At 53.4% G+C, this 21,305-nt stretch overlaps 1 protein-coding gene across 5 annotated transcripts in view; it reads right to left on the bottom strand.

The window, feature by feature from the left end:
* Positions 1–10,524: 10,524 nt before the first annotated feature.
* The window catches only part of LOC119979635 (probable G-protein coupled receptor 132), a 76,672-nt gene continuing 65,891 nt past the window's right edge, over positions 10,525–21,305 (bottom strand). For all 5 annotated transcript variants that reach the window (XM_038822173.1, XM_038822155.1, XM_038822187.1 and 2 more), the window contains one exon: positions 10,525–11,710. In XM_038822173.1, the coding sequence (XP_038678101.1) occupies positions 10,636–11,661 (1,026 nt within the window). In that variant the 5' untranslated portion in view covers positions 11,662–11,710 and the 3' untranslated portion in view covers positions 10,525–10,635. The remainder of the gene's footprint in view (positions 11,711–21,305) is intronic.

The following is a 21,305-nucleotide window of genomic DNA, read 5'->3' as shown; positions in this document are numbered from 1 at the left end:
TAGAGGGAGCTTTACTCTGTATCTAACCCCGTGCTGTACCTGTCCTGGGAGTGTTTGATGGGGACAGTGTAGAGGGAGCTTTACTCTGTATCTAACCCCGTGCTGTACCTGTCCTGGGAGTGTTTGATGGGGACAGTGTAGAGGGAGCTTTACTCTGTATCTAACCCCGTGCTGTACCTGTCCTGGGAGTGTTTGATGGGGACAGAGTAGAGGGAGCTTTACTCTGTGTCGAACCCCATGCTGTACCTGTCCTGGGATTGTTGGAAATTCTCACCCCTATCCTCTTACCCCTGCCCCGTCGGTGGCCAGCACCATGGGGGTTCCTGGCCATGGCGCCCGCCCCTGATGCCAGGGGTACCATTGGTTGGCACTGTCCTCACTTGGGGCTGCCGTGTGTGTTGCCTTGGGTGGTCTGCCGGTGGGTGGTTGCCGGTTGGGTGGGTGTTTTGGGACGGGATGACGGTGTGGCGGGGGGGGTGGGGGGGGGGGGGGGCACCTATATGGCCTGTGCAGAACCAGGGCCAAGGTGGACGGTCAGTGAGTGCGCAGCAAGATGGCTGCCATAATGGCTGTCCCTGCTTGGACACCGCCCGTCCCGTGGAAAGGGTCGCCCCAGCCACTCGGCCTGGCCCCCCCCCCCTCCCTTCCCATCCTCCCCCTTCCCTGGCAGGCCCTCCCCACACCCCAGCCAGCACGGCCAATGTCCAGGCCGGCAGGTCGCAGTCTCTCCTCTCCGTGTCCTACCTTCTCTCTCTCAGCGGCCACCACGTCAGGTTCACCATTTTGTAAAGCACACGTGGACCGCGCCGTCGGGAATTCGGCCCATCGGAGGCTGAGAATTGCGGGTCGGCCCACTAATGATATGCTAAACGGTGCTTAAACTACACACGGCAACCGTCGCAATGACACCATTTCCGAGGTGACAGAGAATGGCGATGGCTGCTATTTTAACTTTGGTAGCTATTTTCCGCCCAATCGCCGTTCCCGATTTCAGCGTCGGCCAACGGAGAATCCCAGCCCGTGTCCCTGGACAACAGGATCCAGTGACGATGCCACAATGCCGCCGCTTTCCCCAGTTACTGGCGACAGTGTAGAAGGTGCTTTACTCTGTGGTCAGTACTGTCTAGACAGGATGTGTGAAGATGATCTTAGAATCAACTGTTACAATCATTTTGCTGACGTTGAGCTGTGCCAGTTTACTGTGCAATCTGACCTGGATTATAAATTTCCAATCTCAATTCCTCTGGTTCGGCAATGGAGGCTTAACTCATCTTGTGAAAACTCCTTATTTGGTGGTTGCTCGTGATTGCTTAAAAACCATTGTCAGCCTGGAGTTTTATATCTGAAGGGAAGGTTTTTATTGGGGGTGGGGGTGGATGTGGGGGTGGGGCCAGCTGGTGCTTATGTCGGTTTTTTCACATTTCATCCAAAAAGTTGTCAATTTTTGTGTTCTGCTCACCTGTTGCTGTCCCTATCGAACCTGGAGCAAGGTGGCCCCCCACACTGACTTCCTCAATGTACCTTGGATCAATAAGCAGGGGCGGGATTCTCCGACCCCACGCAGGGTCGGAGAATCGGCCGGCGGCGGCGTTATTCCCGCTCCCGCCGGGTTTTTAAATCTCCGACCGGCCAAAAGCAGGCGTTGTGCAAATCCCGCCGGCAGCCTCTGGAAACAGCTGGCGCCGGCGGGATGGCATTATATTTTTACTTTCACCAAATCTCCGGCCCGGATGGGCCGAAGTCCCGTCGACGTGGCCACGGGTCACGTCGGCGAAAAACAGAGTAGCTTTAAAACGGCGTCAACCATTGATGATGGTTGACGCCGTTCAGTGTCGGGGGGGGGGCGAGTGGGAGGGGGGGAGGGCGAGTGCGGGGGGGGGGGGAGGAGAGAGTCCCGGCGTTGGGGGGGGGGTGCGTTTGGGGGGTGTGGGGGGAGAGAGAGAGAGAGAGTGTCCCTGTGTTTGGGGGGGGGGCGGTTGCGGCGTTGGGGGGGGTTGCGGCGTTGAGAGAGGGGCTGGTACCGGCGTTGAGAGAGATGGGGGCGGTGTTGGAGGGGGGTAGGGGTGGTGGCGAGGGGGGTAGGGGTGGTGAGGGGGGTAGGGGTGGAGGGGGTGGGTAGGGGTGGGGGGTAGGGGTGGAGGGGTAGGGATAGGGGTGGGGGTTTGGGGGCAGCGGCGCCCCCCCTCTGCCCCCACCCCACCACCCCTACCCCCCTCACCACCACCCCTACCCCCCTCACCACCCCTACACCCCCACCCCTACCCACCCCCACCACCCCTACCCCCCTCACCACCACCCCTACCCCCCTCACCACCACCCCTACCCCCCTCACCACCACCCCTACCCCCCTCACCACCACCCCTACCCCCCTCACCACCACCCCTACCCCCCTCACCACCACCCCTACCCCCCTCCAACGCCGCCCCCCTCTCTCTCAACGCCGGTACCCACACCCCCCTCCCCCTCCCTCTGAAGGCCGGAACCCACACCCCCCCCTCCCTCCCTCTGAAGGCCGGTACCCACACCCCCCTCCCCTCCCTCTGAAGGCCGGTACCCACACCCCCCCCCCCTCTGAAGGCCGGTACCCACACCCCCCCCCTCTGAAGGCCAGTACCCACACCCCCCTCCCCCCCCCCCTCTGAAGGCCAGTACCCACACCCCCCCCCCCCTCCCTCTGAAGGCCGGTACCCACACCCCCCCCCCCCGAAGGCCGGTACCCACACCCCCCTCCCCCTCTCCTCCTCTTCCCCCCCTCTCTCCTCTTCTTCCCCCCTCTCCTCTTCTTCCCCCCCTCTCCTCTTCTTCCCCCCTCTCTCCTCTTCTTCCCCTCTCTCTCTCCTCTCCTCTTCTTCCCCTCTCTCCTCCTCTTCCCTCCTCTCTCCTCTTCCCCCTCTCTCCTCCTCTTCCCCCTCTCTCCCCCCTCCTCTCCCCCCTCCCCCTCCTCTCCCCCCTCTCCCCCCCTCCACCCTCCTCTCCTCCCTCCCTCTCCCCCCCTCTCCCCCCTCCTCTCCCCCCTCCTCTCCCCCCTCCTCTCCCCCTCCTCTCCCCCCTCCTCTCCCCCCTCCTCCCCCTCCCTCTCCCCCCTCTCCCCTCCTCTCCCGCTCTCCCCCCCTCCTCTCCCGCTCTCCCCCCTCTCCCCCTCCTCTCCCGCTCTCCCCCCCTCCTCTCCCCCCTCCTCTCCCACTCTCCCCCCTCCTCTTCCGCTCTCCCCCCTCCTCTCTCGCTCTCCCCCCTCCTCTCCCGCTCTCCCCCTCCTCTCCCGCTCTCACCCACCTCCTCTCCCGCTCCTCCCCCTTCCTCTCCCGCTCTCCCCCCTCCCTCCTCCCCCGCTCTCCCCCCTCCTCTCCCCCCTCCTCTCCCACTCTCCCCCCCTCCTCTCCCGCTCTCCCCCCCCTCCTCTCCCGCTCTCCCCCCTCCTCCCGCTCTCCCCCTCCTCTCTCGCTCTCCCCCTCCTCTCCCGCTCTCCCCCTCCTCTCCCGCTCTCCCCCCCCTCCTCTCCCGCTCTCCCCCTTCCTCTCCCGCTCTCCCCCCCTCCTCTCCCCGCTCTCCCCCCCTCCTCTCCCCCCCTCCTCTCCCACTCTCCCCCCCTCCTCTCCCGCTCTCCCCCCCCTCCTCTTCCGCTCTCCCCCCTCCTCTCTCACTCTCCCCCTCCTCTCCCGCTCTCCCCCTCCTCTCCCGCTCTCCCCCCCTCCTCTCCCGCTCTCCCCCTTCCTCTCCCGCTCTCCCCCCCTCCTCTCCCGCTCTCCCCCCTCCTCTCCCCCCTCCTCTCCCACTCTCCCCCCCCCTCTCCTCCCGCTCTCCTCCCCCCCCTCCTCTCCCGCTCTCCACCCCCCTCCTCGACCGCTCTCCCCCCCCTCCTCCCCGCTCTCCCCCCCCCCCTCCTCTCCCCGCTCTCGCTCGCCCCCCTCCTCTCCCCCCTCTCCCCCCTCCTCTCCCGCTCTCCCCCCCTCCTCTCCCGCTCTCCCCCCCCTCCTCCCGCTCTCACCCCCCCCTCCTCTCCCCTCCCTCCCCCTCCCCTCCCCCCCCTCCCCCCTCCCCTCCCCTCTCCCCCCCTCCTCCCCCCTCCCTCCCTCCCCCTCCCCCTCTCCTCCCCCCTCTCCCCCCCTCCCCTCTCTCCCCCCCCTCCCCTCCCCTCCCCTCCTCCCCCCTCCCTCCCCCCCCTCCCCCTCCCCCCCTCCCCCCCTCCTCCCCCCCCCCCCCTCCCCCCCTCCTCCCCCTCCCCCCCTCCTCCCCCCTCCCCTCCTCCCCCTCCCCTCCCCTCCCCCCCTCCTCCCCCCTCTCCCCCCCTCCTCTCCCTCTCTCCTCCCCTCTCCTCCTCCTCCCCCCCCTCCCCCCCCTCCCCCCCCCCTCTCCCCTCTCCCTCCCCTCTCCCCCCCCCCCCCCCTCTCCCCGCCTCTCCCCCCTCCCCTCCTCCCTCCCCCTCCTCTCCTCCTCCCCCCCTCCCTCCCCTCCCCCCTCCTCCTTCCCCTCTCCCCCCCTCCTCTCCCGCTCCCCCCCGCCTCCTCTCCCGCCTCTCCCCCCCCTCCTCTCCCGCTCTCCCCGCCTCCTCTCCCGCTCTCCCCCCCCCTCCTCTCCCGCTCTCCCCCCTCCTCTCCCGCTCTCACCCCCTCCTCTCCCGCTGTCCCCCCTCCTCTCCCCCCCCTCCTCTCCCGCTCTTCTCCTCTCCCCACGCCGGTACCCGTCCTCTCTCTCTCAACGCGCCACTTCTGCAGCGCGTTAAAATGACGCGTATGGCGTCGGTCTGATGCTGGCCCCTCCGGGAACAGAGATTAGCGGCCTAGAAGAAGGCCCCGACGCCGGAGTCATCTGCACCGCTTTTTCCCGCCGGAAATCGGCGTCACGACGGTCCGCGGAGAATTTCTCTCCAGATCTGTAAAACTAGGGAATCTTTAACCCTTCTCCATCGCTGCAATAGCGTTTCCATAAAATCCGTCCTTCGAGAAGATATCGACCCAGATAGGTTTCTAATTTAGTGCCAACTGCATTGATCACACATCATTTACTCTTCAGATTTTACTCCACCCGTTCAGTCTGTACTAAAGACAAGTATTAAAAACTCAGATTGAGAAGTGGAACCTTCAGAAATGACTCTATAATTGTTCTCGTGGAGTTTGGCCTATTCGTAAAGATATGGGAGCATTGACAGGCAGGTAAGCTACACTCTGTCTTGTGCCTCACCCCACCTGAAAAATGTGTGATCTTCTGCGAGAGGTTAAAATGCGAGCAAAACCCCTCCGGCAATTTGGGGGGGGGGGGGGGGTATACAGCAGGTTGCTCTCCGATTTCCCCGGATAATTGGAACTGATCCAGTAGATCATTCAGGCTCAGAGTCCCCTGAAGTCCGTTTCCCCCCTTGTAGAAGCTCTCGCTTGAAGGGGCTCAGGGAATCAGTACCCCACCCACCGGCCAGCAGCCTGCCCCAGACGTTCAGTAGTCTCTGGAAGAAGAACTCCTGACATCAAGGGTCAACTGGAGCACAATCTATGCTGGTCATTATGTTAACCTCAATCAGATCACACACCAACCCCCCCCCCCCCCCTGTACCGCCCCACCACCAAGCAGTCTATGTTTCTCAACTATTTTATTCCACCTTAATAACTCAGATATTTGAAATGAAAATGAAAATCGCTTATTGTCACGAGTAGGCTTCAATGAAGTTACTGTGAAAAGCCCCTAGTCGCCACATTCCGGCGCCTGTCCGGGGAGGCTGGTACGGGAATCGAACCGTGCTGCTGGCCTGCTTGGTGTGCTTTATAAGCCAGCGATTTAGCCTTGTGAGCTAAACCAGCCCCTGGTTTTTACAATGATGATGAGTCTAGTATTCCTCCTCTGCACCCTTTCCAAAATCTAAAAGCACCCACCAATTGAGAAGCCCGAAATAGGTCAAAGGATGGATGTAGGGGAGATGCTGATGGAGCAACTCCGTTGGAAATTCCATACTGTCTCCCATGTTCGGGCAGATCCGCAATCTTCTCCCAGCAATTCCTGCCTTTATTCCAAACTTGCATTTATTCCTAACCTTCTTGGCATCAACACACACACCCTCTTGGAAAAGTAAAGTCTGAGGGAACAACACAGGGCAAGATGGAGTCTGTCACACATCTAGACTGGAATGAGATAATGTCAAAGGTGCTTCAAACAACATTTAATTAATTTTTTTAAACAACGGCATCAAAATGATACGTTTGACGTTGAACACATAGATGCAGCATCACAGAGGCAACCTATGTACACAGAAATAAAACAGGCCAACCCCTCAAACCTTTGATATGAATTAACAATCATTATGAAAATACATTTGTGGTTTTTATTCAGACTTGAGATTATGTAAACAGGAAGTGCTAACCAACTTAATCTGCAAAATTTGGAAAGTCCTATGAAACATTTCACTTTCGGAAATTTACTAAAAGTCAATACATTTGATTAATTTCATCCTCTCTCAACCATTCCTTCCCATGACAGCTGATTCTCACCATGGAATCTCCATTCTCTCGGATAACTTACCAGTGTCTGAGTGCAAGAGTTTTCTTTTCCACGTTTAACTTCCTAATTTCCCCTGAGAGAATGGAGTTGGGATGGCTTCCTGAACCATTGCGGTCCATGACAAGGCGCTGTTAGCGCGGGAGGACCAGTGACAGTGGAGGGACGGCTGGGAGGGTTAAGCCCGTCTGAGAGGACAGGAAATCAGCGTGCCTCCCATTATACCCCTGAGCCACCATCTGCTGATGTGGGACTCAGGGCCCAATTAGCTCATTGGTCAGCCTCATCCTGTAAATTCCTCCTCAGCCGGGGAATCCTCGGCCGGTGCTGGGAGATGGACACGGGGGGGGGGGGGGGGGGGGGGGGCTCCCCATGATTAAATAGGCCTGACCACCAGTTGACTGGCTTGCATTAACACCAGCCCCGTGTGTCTCTGTGTGGGTGTTTGCCCACATGTGTGTTCTGTGCTTGTTTGTGCACGTGTGTGTTCTGTGCTTGTTTGTGCACGTGTGTGTTCTGTGTTTGTTTGAGCACATGTGTGTCTCTGTGTGGGTGTTTGCGCACGTGTGTTCTGTGCTTGTTTGTGAACATGTGTGTTTTGTGTTTGTTTGTGCACGTGTGTGTCTCTGTGTGTGTGTTTGTGAACGTGTGTGTTCTGTGGGTGTTTGTGCACATGTGTTTTCTGTGTTTGTGCACGTGTGTGTTCTGTGTTTGTTTGAGCACATGTGTGTCTCTGTGTGGGTGTTTGCGCACGTGTGTTCTGTGCTTGTTTGTGAACATGTGTGTTTTGTGTTTGTTTGTGCACGTGTGTGTCTCTGTGTGTGTGTTTGTGAACGTGTGTGTTCTGTGGGTGTTTGTGCACATGTGTTTTCTGTGTTTGTGCATGTGTGTGTTCTGTGTTTGTTTGAGCACATGTGTGTCTCTGTGTGTTTGTTTGTACATGTGTGTGTTCTGTGTTTGTTTGTGCACGTGTGTGTTCTGTGCTTGTTTGTGCACGTGTGTTCTGTGTTTGTGCACATGTGTGTTCTAAGTTTGTTTGTGCACATGTGTGTTCTGTGCTTGTTTGTGCACATGTGTGTTCTGTGCTTGTTTGTGCACATGTGTGTTCTGTGTTTGAGCACATGCGTGTTCGGTGTTTGTTTGTACACGTGTGTGTCTCTGTGTGGGTGTTTGTGCATATTTGTGCACATGTGTGTTCTGTGTTTTTGTGCACATGTGTTCTGTGTTTGTTTGTACATGTGTGTGTTCTGTGTTTGTTTGTGCACGTGTGTGTTCTGTGCTTGTTTGTACACATGTGTACTGTGTTTGTGCACGTGTGTTCTGTGTTTGTTTGTGCACATGTGTTCTGTGTTTGTTTGTACATGTGTGTGTTCTGTGTTTGTTTGTGCACGTGTGTGTTCTGTGCTTGTTTGTACACATGTGTACTGTGTTTGTGCACGTGTGTTCTGTGTTTGTTTGTGCACATGTGTGTTCTGTGTTTGTTTGTACACGCGTGTTCTGTGTTTGTGCACATGTGTGTTCTGTGTTTGTTTGTGCACATGTGTGTTCTGTGTTTGTTTGTACACGCGTGTGTTCTGTGCTGTGATCCAATCACAGTCACCTGGGGATTCGTCAATCAATAGCCCTGAGAAATCATCCCTGAGAAGATATTTATTTCAAACCGATAACTAAAGTTATATCAACGCAAAGCATTTATGCAGCACATATAGCGGATGCCATCTAAATATACATTCATGATCAAACATGAATCTCAGATTTTTAATTAGGTGAATGGTTTGTTGGCCGTTAATGCATAGCTACTTGAGTACAGAAGCCTTGGTTACCCTGCGTCCAGCCTTGGAGACCGTACCTGGAGTATTGTTTACAGTTTTGGTTGCCATGGATGGAGGGCAGTTTAGGTTCACCAGACTGATCCCTGGGATAGCAGGATTGCCATTGGCGGAGGGATTGAGGAGACGGGGCTTGCATCCCTGGAGTTTGGAATCTTGAGAGGAGATCTCATTGAATCGGACATAATTCTTAACAGAGCTCGACAGAGTAGATGCAGGAAGTTTGTTTTCCCCGCTGGGGTCCTAGAACCAGGAGACACCGTCTCAGAATGAGGACTGAGGTGAGGGGGGAATTTCTCCACTCGGAGGCTGGTGAATCTCTGGAATTCTCTACCCCAGAGAGCGGGTCAGGCTCTGTCACGGAGCACGTTCAAGACTGGGATCGATAGATTTCCACATATTAAAGATATAAAGGGATACAGGGAAAGTGGGGGAAATAGTGTCGAGGTAGAAGATCAACGATCACCTGTCTGAACAGCAAAGCAGACACGAGGACTCCCAGGACAGGTACAGCACGGGGTTAGATACAGAGTAAAGCTCCCTCTACACTGTCCCCATCAAACACTCCCAGGACAGGTACAGCACGGGGTTAGATACAGAGTAAAGCTCCCTCTACACTGTCCCCATTGAACACTCCCAGGACAGGTACAGCACGGGGTTAGATACAGAGTAAAGCTCCCTCTACACTGCCCCATCAAACACTCCCAGGACAGGTACAGCACGGGGTTAGATACAGAGTAAAGCTCCCTCTGCACTGTCCCCATCAAACACTCCCAGGACAGGTACAGCATGGGGTTAGATACAGAGTAAAGCTCCCTCTACACTGTCCCCATCAAACACTCCCAGGACAGGTACAGCACGGGGTTAGATACAGAGTAAAGCTCCCTCTACACTGTCCCCATCAAACACTCCCAGGACAGGTACAGCACGGGGTTAGATACAGAGTAAAGCTCCCTGTACACTGTCCCAATCATACAGTCCTGGGACAGGTAGAGCACGGGGTTAGATACAGAGTAAAGCTCCCTGTACAGTGTCCCAATCATACAGTCCCGGGACAGGTAGAGCATGGGGTTAGATACACAATACTACAACGGTCCTCTGGAGTGATTCCTGAAATGATGGGGTTGTGTAATGATAAGTGGCTGAGTAAATTAGGTCAGTATTATCTGGAGTTTAGAAGCATGAGATGTGATCTGATTGAAACACACAAGCTGGGAGCTATGAGGGTCTTGTGCCTGATTGAACAATCTGAGTCTATCCTCTAAAAAGGGGGAGGACGTGTAGATCCACCATGATCTCAAGGGTTGAGTGGCTGATTGGACTCGTCCTTTTCCTATGACTATATAGAGTGATATAGTTTTGTCTATACAATACTCCAGGTGGGGTTTCACCAAACTCCTATACAATGGAAACAAGACCTCACGACTCCTGTATTCAAATCCTCTTGCGATAAAGGCTCACATTCCATTAGCCTTCCTAATCCTTCAGAATCCAACAATAACTAGCGAGCCTAGGAAAACAATTCCCACTGTGCAGCAATATTCATTTGCCATTGCTGCCTGTACCTCCCTCAGTGAAGCGTGTTAATCCTGGACAATATTCTGGTGTGAACCCTTTGATAATTGATCCTGGAGTCCCCAGATCCCTGACATTCACCATTGCTTCAACTTGATTCTCAACCAGGTTCCAAGGAGCACCTGCTGGTAGCTGTCTATCAATAGAGAGAAATCATGTTGACGATTGTCTATCCCTTGCTGGATTGCTCAGATTCACAGTGTCATTGCTCGCCTGCCTGGTTAGGCATGAATGACCCAATCGGGCGATGGAACACAAGACTTTCTCTGCCTGATTATTCACTTTCGGTTCCCACATTTCCTGTCCACTTTCCCAGCTGATAATTCACAGCTCAATAAAACTGGTGTTGTGGAGGAATTACTGAGATAAACACTTCATCCCAGAACAGTGTCAACACACCTGTCAAGACTTAGATTGGGCAGGACTGGGAACCACAGTATCCTGATCCTATGTGCTCCTTGCTCTTTTCCCATGATGGTAATCAGATAAACAACGCTCCAGCACATTAGGTACACCCAGGTTCCCCTTACCCATCCTGAGAATGAAGTGGAGGATTCATTTCAGACCTCGTGTAACAGTGAGTGCTTTGAGTGTTGGGAGCTCACACAGAAATATATACATCACACTCAGTACACCACCAAGTTTCTCATACGGGCTTGTTGAACATTCGTCCCGACTTTAATTTGCAGTCTTGTGTAATGGAGAACAAAGTTGTGTTTAATATTGATTGCTTTGAATGATCTTTAGCCAATCAGTTTTCACTGGTAACTTGTTCCATTCTATACACGGACGAAGTTTGCCCGTTTCTCAATATATAAGTCTCCGATCTGTTAGGGCGGCCAGTAACCCGGTCCCTGATGGATTGGAAATCTCGCCTGAGCTCCTGCCTCACACTCCCACAGGAGAACATGTAGAGGATTGGGTTTATGGCACTGTTGATTGTACAGAAGCAAAGGAAGAGAGTGGAGGCAGTGTAAATCTTCTCCTCGAACCAGCAGGTTTCCTTGTATAATGAGAAGATGATGGCCCTGCTGAGGAGGATGATGTGGTACGGGGCAAAGCAGCAGAGAAAGATGAATATTATGGCAATGGCCAGGTACTTCACCTTGGCCTTCTCGCGTAGGTTCAGACACGGGCTGGCGCGGATCCTTCTGAAAATCAGCAGGTTGGTGGCAGCCAGGATGAACAGGGGGACGCAGAAACCCACACAGAACCTGGCGTAGTTGAACATGGCCACCAGTCGGGGCATGGGAATGGTCTCAAAGCAGGTGTCGTTCTTGGCCTTTCCACTCTTCACCCCGGACAAGAAGAAGACAGGGAGGTGGGTGACCATCACCAGAAGCCAGACGCCAACACAGATCATCACGGCCGTCTTCCGTCGGCGACGCCACTGCGATTCAATGGGGTGGAGAACCACCAGACAGCGGTCAACAGAGATGCAGCAAAGGAGCAGGATGCTAATGTAGAGATTGTTGAAGAAGATGAAGCCAGTCAGCTGGCAGGCAGTGTCACTCTGTGTCCACTGATTGTGGTTCCTCACATACAGGATCCACTGAGGGATGGTCCCCATGTAGAGCAGGTCGGACAGCGAGAGGGTGAACAGGTAGACAGACAGCACATTCTTCTTCCAGATCTTTAGCATGGACAGGCACAAGGTCAGTAGGTTGGCCGGGGCCCCAATGGCAAGAACCAGGCTGTAAACGGTGATGAGTGGCATAATTCCATGATTGTAAGTGATGTTGCAGAACTCCTTTCCATTGTAACTGCTGTTGTTCATTGCAAAGGAAACACAGGGGTCATCCTAGCCACAGATTCCAGGCCACATCCTGAAAAAGAAGCAAAATCCTTAGTGTAAACACAGAATAGGAAAGCACATGTCTGTTCACCTTCTCCCAATTTGCAGCATCATCTACCTGCTGACCCTCTCAATCCTCTAGTTCTGTCTTCTCAGGCAGGTATATAGATACATAGGAGATAGGAGCAGGAGGAGGCCTTTTGGCCCTTCAAGCCTGCTCCGCCATTCATCACCATCATGGCTGATCATCCAACTCAACAGCCTAATCCTGCTTTCGCCCCATTACCCTTGATCCCATTCTCCCCAAGTGCTATATCCAGCCGCCTCTTGAATATATTCAACGTTTTAGCATCAACTACTTCCTGTGGTAATGAATTCCACAGGCTCACCACTCTTTGTGTGAAGAAATGTCTCCTTATCTCTGTCCGAAATGGTTTACCCTGAATCCTCAGACTGTGACCCCTGGTTCTGGACACACCCATCATTGGTAACAACTTCCCTGCATCTACCCTGTCTTGCCCTGTTAGAATTTTATAAGTCTCTATGAGATCCCCCCTCATTCTTCTGAACTCCAGCGAGAACAATCCCAACCTAGTCAATCTCTCCTCATATGACAGTCTCGCCATCCCTGGAATCAGTCTGGTAAACCTTCGCTGCACTCCCTCGAGAGCAAGAATATCCTTCCTTAGAGAAGGAGACCAAAACTGCACACTATACTCCAAGTGTGGCCTCACCAAGGCACTGTACAATTGCAGCAACACATCCCTGCTTCTATACTCGAAACCTCTCGCAATGAAGGCCAATATACCATTAGCCTTCTTTACCGCCTGCTGTACCTGCATGCTTACCTTCAGCAAATGGTGCACAAGGACACCCAGGTCCCGCTGCACACTCCCCTCTCCCAATTTACAGCCATTCAGGTAGCAATCTGCTTCCTGTTTTTGCTTCCAAAATGAATAATCTCACACTTATCCAAATTATACTGCATCTGCCATTGGTTTGCCCACTCGCCCAACCTGTCCAGATCTTGCTGTAGGATCCCTGCATCCTCATCACAGTTCACCCTCCCACCCAACTTGGTATCATCTGCAAACTTTGAGATGTTACATTTTGTTCCCTCATCCAAATCATTAATATCCAGTTACTGTGTTTTGAAGAAGGGTGATTTTGGGGGTGGTGGAGGGAAGGGAGAGGGTGGGCAGGATGGGATGTTGGCCTGGCCAATATATATCCCTCAATCAAAAGCAGACCATCTGGTCATTACAGCATCGCTGTTGAAGGGAGCTTAAGGAATATTGGCATCAACCAGGAAAATGGCATGGAGGCAGGAAATGATCCAGTGGAATGAGGGAGAAGGCGAGAGGGGGGTGCATGGGCCCCCCTCCTGCTCCTACTTCCTATGTTTCACTGTGAAAACTGCCAACCAGGTTTTCTATAACAGCCAGGAAAGCTTCTAAAGTATCTAATTGGCTGGGAAATGCTTTGGCACATTCTGTGGTAGTGAAAGATGCCAAATAGATGCAAGTTACTGTTTCATTTTCATCCCTATCAAATCTCCTTACACCCTTTCTGCTCCAGGGAAGTTTTTCCAAGTCTCTCCCTCATGCTTAGTGCCATTCTGGGAAATCTACACTCTCCCCAAGGCTCTGACATCCCTCCTGCAGTGTGACGTCTGGAATGCTGACACAATGGGTCGGAGTTTAAGCTCCTGGTGTGGCAGGGTGGTTGGGGGCAGTGGAATGAGGGAGGCGTTGGATCCAATAATTCAGTGAAGACCGTTGTGAAGCAGGTGGAATATAGAATGTTCAGAGGGGAAGTGAAAATAACTCATAAGAAAGGGAGAGTGGAGGAAGAAACTGGCAGCCGAGAAAAATATCTCCCATCGGCATATAGATAGTAAAAGGCTGTTGGAGGCCACAAAAGGAGGCAGGATGGGGGTCAGAGATCCAAAATATGAGCAGGAGTAGGCCATTCAGCCCCTCGAGCCTGCTCTGCCATTCATGCCATGAAAAATGGGGATGTGCCATAACTGGGGCAGCACTGAGATGTCGCAGGGATTTAGGGCTGGAGAAAGTTACAGAGATAGGGATTGGGGTCGCGCCCGAGGAGTCTGCAATGGGGCATAAATAGATTGTGAGTGGCCAGAGATCTGGCAGATGGAGTATAAAGTGGGAGAATGTGCACCTGTCCAGGGAGAATAGAAAAGCAGCAAATGATTCAAATGGAGAGAGACCGCAGAACTCGGAGGTACAGAGGGATCTGAGCGTCCTGGTGCAGGAATCAGGAAATGTTAGTCTGCAGATACGGCGAGTGATTAGGGAAATAATGGAATGTTGTTGTTTATTGCAAGAGGAATGGAATGTAAAAATGGGGATGTTTTGCTGCAGCTGTACAGGGCGTTGGTCAGACCACATCTAGACTATGGTGCACAGTTTTGGTCTCTTTATTTAAGAAAAGATATAAATGTGTTGGAAACAGTTCAGAAAAGAGTCATTCCTGGGATGAAGGGGATTGTCTCATCCGGACAGTTGGGGCCTCTAACCATCGGAGTTTGGAAGGCTGAGAGGTGATCTTCTTAAAACAGATAAGATCCTGAGCGGACTTGACAGGGTGGAAGCCGAGAGCATGTTTCCCCTGGTGGGAGAAGGAACAGCGACATGAGGAACAACCTTTTCAGACAGTGGGTGGTTGGGATCTGCAATGCGCTGCCTGAGAATGTGGTGCAGGGAGGTTCGACTGGAGCTTTCCAAAGCAAACTGGACCAACATCTGGAAAGGAAAGGAATTGGAGAGTTGGGAGTGGCGGAGTGGGTGTGACTCTCGGTGAATTGCTCCATCGTGGGGTAGCAGAGACACACCGGGCCAACAGGCCTCCTTCTCCACTGCAACCACTTTGTGACTCTGTGACATCATCTGCTAATTGCTTTTTAACACAGACACGACACGGCTGGATTTTGTGTGGGGTTTGCTGATCAATTAACATGAGCAGACATGATAATGACCCACATGATTCAATTTCAGTATTGAAAGGGATCCTGCAAAGGTAGCAGCTGATGGATTTAGTCAGTGACTCATTATGGCACATCAGGAGGCCATTCTGTCTATCGAATCCAAGCTATTTCTTTGTAGAACAATCCAATCTGCCCCATTTGGGCAGCAGGGTAGCATGGTGGTTAGCATAAATGCTTCACAGCTCCAGGGTCCCAGGTTCGATTCCCGGCTGGGTCACTGTCTGTGTGGAGTCTGCACGTCCTGCCCCTGTGTGCGTGGGTTTCCTCCGGGTGCTCCGGTTTCCTCCCACAGTCCAAAGATGTGCGGGTTAGGTGGATTGGCCATGCTAAATTGCCCGTAGTGTCCTAATAAAAAAGTAAGGTTAAGGGGGGGGGGTTGTTGGGTTATGGGTATAGGGTGGATACGTGGGTTTGAGTAGGGTGATCATGGCTCGGCACAATATCGAGGGCCGAAGGGCCTGTTCTGTGCTGTACTGTTCTATGTTCCCTCACTCTGGGGGCAATTCTCCGATGGGATCTGGCCTGTGACTGGGGCTCACCGATCAGCTTCTCCCCCTCCCCCCCTCCCCCCCCCCAGGGCCTACGTTCCGGTGCGGCCGCCCCCTGGACACCCACGCCATGCTGAGTCGGGGCCAGCAGGTTGGCGCGGCGCCGATTTGGCGCCAGGAAGGGAGGCTGGAGCAGCGTGAACCGCTCCAATGCTGCTGTTCCCTGAAAGCCCCCCCCCACCACCAAACCACCCCCCGAACAGTATCCAAAACGGTATACGTGTTAGAGAGAGGACAGTCACAGTTTGGAGGTGGGAATGGAGAAGAAAGAATTGACAGAATGGAATCCACACGTTCAACAGTTTATTTTAGTGACACGTCCCTGGGTGTGATGCTGGGGCTATGAGAACCCACACACACAGATATTGTTTCCTACTGATAGAACCCTATCAGTGAAACTGAGAAGGTGTGGCTGGAGGTTACCCTTCAGATCAGTACTAGGAGTGTGGCACCATGCTTGTGGTTTCAATATAACAATGGTTTAATCAGGGAAATGATAAGTGCCGCAGCACATTTATCTATATTCTGCTGTCTGAGACACTTCAACCCCCTCACTTTGCCCACTCCAGCTTATCCGTTCTCACACCAACCTACCTTACATTCCACCCATCTCTCTCTGTGACTTTCCCAAATCCACATCTGCCCATCCATCACTCTCATTGCCACCCTTACACAATAACCTCCCTCTCCTTCACACTCACGCTCAACCAATGCTCTCCCCTTGTACACGTCATTACTCTCACTTATAGATCTCTTCTATCTCTCTTCGCATTGGACACAGAGAGCGGCTGAGAATCAGAACTGAAAACTGCAAAGAAGAAGATGGTAGGTATCAGTGCGGTCCCAGGATGCTTGGTGTCAGAGATGGGGAGTGGATCTCTCAGCTACCGGGCGGCAGGGTGGCACAGTGGTTAGCACTGCTCCCTCACAGCGCCAGGAACCCGGGTTCAATTCCAGCCTTGGGTGACTGTGGAGTTTGCGCCAAGGCAGCGCGGTAGTATTGTGGTTAGCACAATTGCTTCACAGCTCCAGGGTCCCAGGTTCGATTCCCAACTTGGGTCACTGTCTGTGTGGAGTCTGCACATCCTCCCCGTGTCTGCGTGGGTTTCCTCCGGGTGCTCCGGTTTCCTCCCACAGTCCAAAGATGTGCGGGTTAGGTGGATTGGCCATGCTAAATTGCTCTCGGTGTCTAAAGGTTAGTTGGGGTTACGGGGATGGGGCAAGGGGGATGACACAGGAAGGGTGTTCTTTTGGAGGGTCAGTACAGACTCGATGGGCCGAAAGGCCTCCTTCCGCACTATAGGGATTCTATGATTCTATGGTGACAGAATTAACTATCAGCCAGCATATTGGCAGAGGCTAATGGGTGGCTGTCTTGCCTCTGAACCTTAGATTTATGTGTTCAAGTCTCATGGCAGACACATTAGCACAAATATTCACAAACATTCCAGTGCCAAATGGCCTCCTCTGCACTGTAGGGATTCTATGATTCTAGGAACAGATCAGAGGCTGGGAATCCCATGGAGAGTAACTCACCACCTGACCCCCAAAGCCTGCCCACCATCTACAAGGCACAAGTCAGGAATGTGATGGAATACTCTCCACTTGCCTGGATGAGCGCAGCTCCAACAACACTCAAGCTCAACACAATCCAGGACAAAGCAGCCCCGCTTGCTTGGCACCCCATTCACCACATTGAACATTCACTACCTCCACCACCGACACACAGTGGCAGCCGTGTGTCCCATCTACAAGATGCACTGCAGTAACTCACCAAGATTCCTCAGACAGCACCTTCCAAACCCACGCCCACTACCATGTAGAAGGACAAGAGCATCAGATACCTGGGAACCCCACCGCCTGGAGGTTCCCCTCCCAGTCACTCACCATCCTGACTTGGGAATATATCCCCGTTCCTTCACTGTCGCTGGGGCAACATCCTGGAACTCCCTCCCTAACAGCACAGTGGGTGTTCGTACACCACGAGGACTGCAGTGGTTCAAGAAGGCAGCTCACCACCACCTTTTGAAGGGCAACTAGGGATGGGCAATAAATGCTGGCCTGACCACTGACTCCCACATCCCGTAAATGAACAAAAAATGAATCAAGCCCCTGTCTGCTTCCGCGATGGATGCTTTGAAGAAGAGCGAGGGGCTTATCCTCAGTGACATGGCGGATATTTAACACTGACTAAAGGAACATCACTGAAGCCGATATTCTGCCCATTCTCACACTGCTCTTGCGGAGCTTGCTGTGAGCAAATTGCAGCATTTCCTACAACAGAGGCTACATCAGAAAAATGCAACATTAGCTGGGGACTGGTTTTGTGATAACCGGAAGTATCGAAATGCAATACAGAAATGCAAATTTTGCTCTTTTTCTTTTTAACCCTTGTTTTGATCTTGTTGAGGGAAATATGATCCTGTTCATAACGATCACTTTCACAGCTTCTTAAATTGATGGTTCTAATTCATGCCTTTAATCTCCATTGGCGACATGGTGACGCAGTGGCTAGCACTGCTGCCTCACAGCGCCAGGGACCCGAGTTCAATTCCAGCCTTTTTTTGGGGGGGGGGGGGGTGCTGTGTGGAGTTTGCACTTTCTCCCCAATCTTCCGGATGCTCCGGTTTCCTCCCACAGTCCAAAGATGTGCCGGTTAGGTGGATCGGTCCCCCCGAAATCGCCCTTAGTTTCCAAAAGGTTAGGTGGCTCAGTGCAGACTCGATGGGCCGAATGGCCTCCTTCTTGGGCAGCACAGTGGTTAGCACAATTGCTTCACAGCTCCAGGGTCCCAGGTTCGATTCCCTACTTGGGTCACTGTCTGTGCGGAGTCTGCACGTCCTCCCCGTGTCTGCGTGGGTTTCCTCCGGGTGCTCCGGTTTCCTCCCACAGTCCAAAGATGTGCAGGTTAGGTGGATTGGCCATGCTAAATTTCCCTTAGTGTCCAAAATTGCCCTTAGTGTTGGGTGGGGTTACTGGGTTATAGGGATAGGGTGGAGCTGTGGGCTTGGGTAGCCAAGAGTCAGTGCAGACTCGATGGGCCGAATGGCCTCCTTCCGCACTGTAAATTCAATGATTCTGCACCGAAGGGAAGCTCTGCTAACAGTGCCTACAGACATCCCATAAACTATGGTTTCAATCCCGGGACCCACACAGAACAGGCACCAGCTCACACACTCCCACGTCAGTGAGCTTCGTAAAGTAGTTGGGATTTTAACTGGGGATTCTCTCAAATCACAAACCCCAAGGCCAGAAAGTGGAGTCCAGGCGACAGTACACAGTCCATCACGATGCTACAGGATAAACCCCACTCAGCTGGGTGTCAATGCTGGAACTCGGGCTGCTGCTGAAGGAGGCTCCGGGAGCAGGAGGGGGAAATGTTTGATTGGCTGGCCGCTTTCTCCGCCACAATGTGCATTTGCAGACTGATTGGCGGAGTCCATCTTAGTGCATGAGTTGCGTTATGTCGCAAACCCCCACGATGATGAAAGAAAGAGTGGCTATCCCGCTTCGACTGTCAAATGCAGCATTCACATGGGCTCTGCTTCCTACTATGAATGGCAGATTTAATAGGATTTATGACAGGGGCAGCACGGTGGCGCAGTGGGTTAGCACTGCTGCCTCACGGCGCCAAGATCCCAGGTTCGATTCTGGGTCACTGTCCCTGTGGAGTTTGCACATTCTCCCCGTGTCTGTGTGGGTTTCGCCCCCACAACCCAAAGATGTGCAGGGTAGGTGGATTGGCCACGCTAAATTGCCCCTTAAATTGGGAAAAGAAAAGAATTCGGTACTCTGAATTTATTTTTTTAAAAGAGTACAAACTAGGATTTATGGTCACCTCAGCCAGTGGCAGCTCTCCACATCACTGCTAACAGGAAACAAAGGTGCCCCATGACTAGGATGATGGTGAACGGGATGGGAAGATAGGGGGTGTGGCTCAAGCCCTTCCCATTGCCCACCACCCCTCGCTCTCCGCCCTCCCCCACACCCACTCAGTAAGTTCCCCAATTGCTGCCTCCTCTCCTGTAATGGGAGGTCATCGCTGGCGAGATCCTCCTGGGCTCCAAAGCCCAGAGCATGACAGTCACGGCTATCTCAGAAAACAGGACAGCCACACGGAGTAGTAATGCAACGGCCCAGGCGAATGCTCGGGGGGGCATGGGTTCAAATCCCACTGAGGCAGCTGGTGGAACTTAAACTCAATTAATAACACTTAATGACCATGAAACCATCATTGGTTGTTGTAAAAACCCATCTGATTCACTACTAGCCTTTAGGGAAGGAAATCTGCCAACCTTACCCGGTCTGGCCTGCATGTGACTCCAGACCCCACAGCAGTGTGGCTGACTCTGACCTGTCCACCTGGCAAGGGCAATTAGGGACGGGCAACAAACGCTGGCCAATGGCAGCCACATCTCACGCAAGAATAAAAAGTAGTGCTCGAAGAGAAAGTGCGTCACACAATGTTACTTTGGTAAGTTTGTGTTTGATATTTTATTTGTTTTGCCACTTTCACATGTTGCTGCTTGGTCTTTAAACTTGTGATAAATTGTCAGGCATGGGCTGTGAAATGAAGGTTTGGCGGCTTACAGGAGTGGCTGTCCACTAACTGGACTGGTGAAACCTAAAAGGACAACAATGTGGGCAGCAGGCGGTGTGTGTGATCACCAACCCTGGTGTGCTGCACCCTGTACCAAACACAGCAACAGATCCGACTGTCCGCCCACCGACTGTGACTAAGCGCAGGAGCCTGGAAGGAGCCAGAGACAAAGAGATTGAGGGTGATGGCAGCTTCGACAGTCACTGGGATAACCATGGCTTCCAGGGCCACTCAGCAGCAGCTCGTGTCCCAGGAGGCTGTCCAGCACCACCTGGCTCAGACCCGGAGCCTCCTGAAACACGGATGTTTCAACAGGCAGAGGAAACTCACCCTGTGCCTGGAGACTTCAGGTGCCGTGTACGGGTCTCCCGTGAACCTCTGCTCTTCCCGTCTCTCCTGTGAAGCCCCAGCGCTCCGAGCAGCCGGTTGTTGCTGCTGAGAGGCTGATCTGATAGGCCACAGATCCAGAGGAAATGTCACTTCTGAGGTGCAGATCAGAGAGAGAATCCTTCAGGTTGTCATGGAAATGAGCTGGGCTTCTCGCCTCTGACATCTGAACCACACAGAGGTCCTGAGCCCCACTCTCTGACCGCGTGCCTGATGGTGACTGTCATAATATCCACTCATGTATATAATGGAGGGCAGACAGGCAGTGATTGACACACAGGATGACCAGTAAGCACACAGAACACAGCAGCCAATCACCAGACAGGACACGCCCACTATAAAGCCAGAGGGCACTAGGTTTCCCGCTCTCTCGGGACCCAGCCACTGAGACAGTCAGAGTCCACGAGCTAGTCAGTGCAAACACCATGCGGTAGCGAGTAAGTCTGGTCAGGCTAGTACTAGGTCTCCAGTCAGATCAGTATAGTGTCGACCCACAGTTGAATATGTTTATCAGTTCTATCGTTGAATAAAACCGTGTTGGATCTTCTCCAGTGTTAGACGTCTGTTTCTAGCCTCACTGCATCAAGTGCAGTCCACGGCGAACCAATCTGCCTAACACATCAGGGACATCGCAGACGCAGGCTCCTGATTGACCAGGAGGAAATTGGGGCAATTGTCTGCGTTCCGAGGAAGTCCTTTCCCCTCAGCAGGGTATGGAACGTCTGGTTTGGGTGCCCCTCCATCCTGTGGCAGAGAGGTCAGGTTCTGCCCCCAGCACAGCGGGGGGAGGGGGCTCCTGCACCATTTGAAAATTCCTGCCAGGTAACAAAGTCGCCCCCAATTGGGCAGCACGGTAGCGTATTGGCTAGCACTGTGGCTTCACAGCGCCAGGGTCCCAGGTTCTATTCCCCGCTGGGTCACTGTCTGTGCGGAGTCTGCACGTTCTCCCCGTGTCTGCGTGGGTTTCCTCCGGGTGCTCCGGTTTCCTCCCACAGTCCAAAGATGTGCAGGTTAGGTGGATTGGCCATGATAAATTGAGGGTTTAAAAGGTTTGGTGCAGACTCGATGGGCCGAATGGCCT

Source organism: Scyliorhinus canicula, chromosome 2 (genome assembly GCF_902713615.1).
Source record: "Scyliorhinus canicula chromosome 2, sScyCan1.1, whole genome shotgun sequence".
In the NCBI taxonomy this organism is placed as follows: Eukaryota; Metazoa; Chordata; class Chondrichthyes; order Carcharhiniformes; family Scyliorhinidae; genus Scyliorhinus; species Scyliorhinus canicula.
Note: the sequence above shows the minus strand (reverse complement) of the source record. Positions and strands in the feature narration are given on the sequence as shown.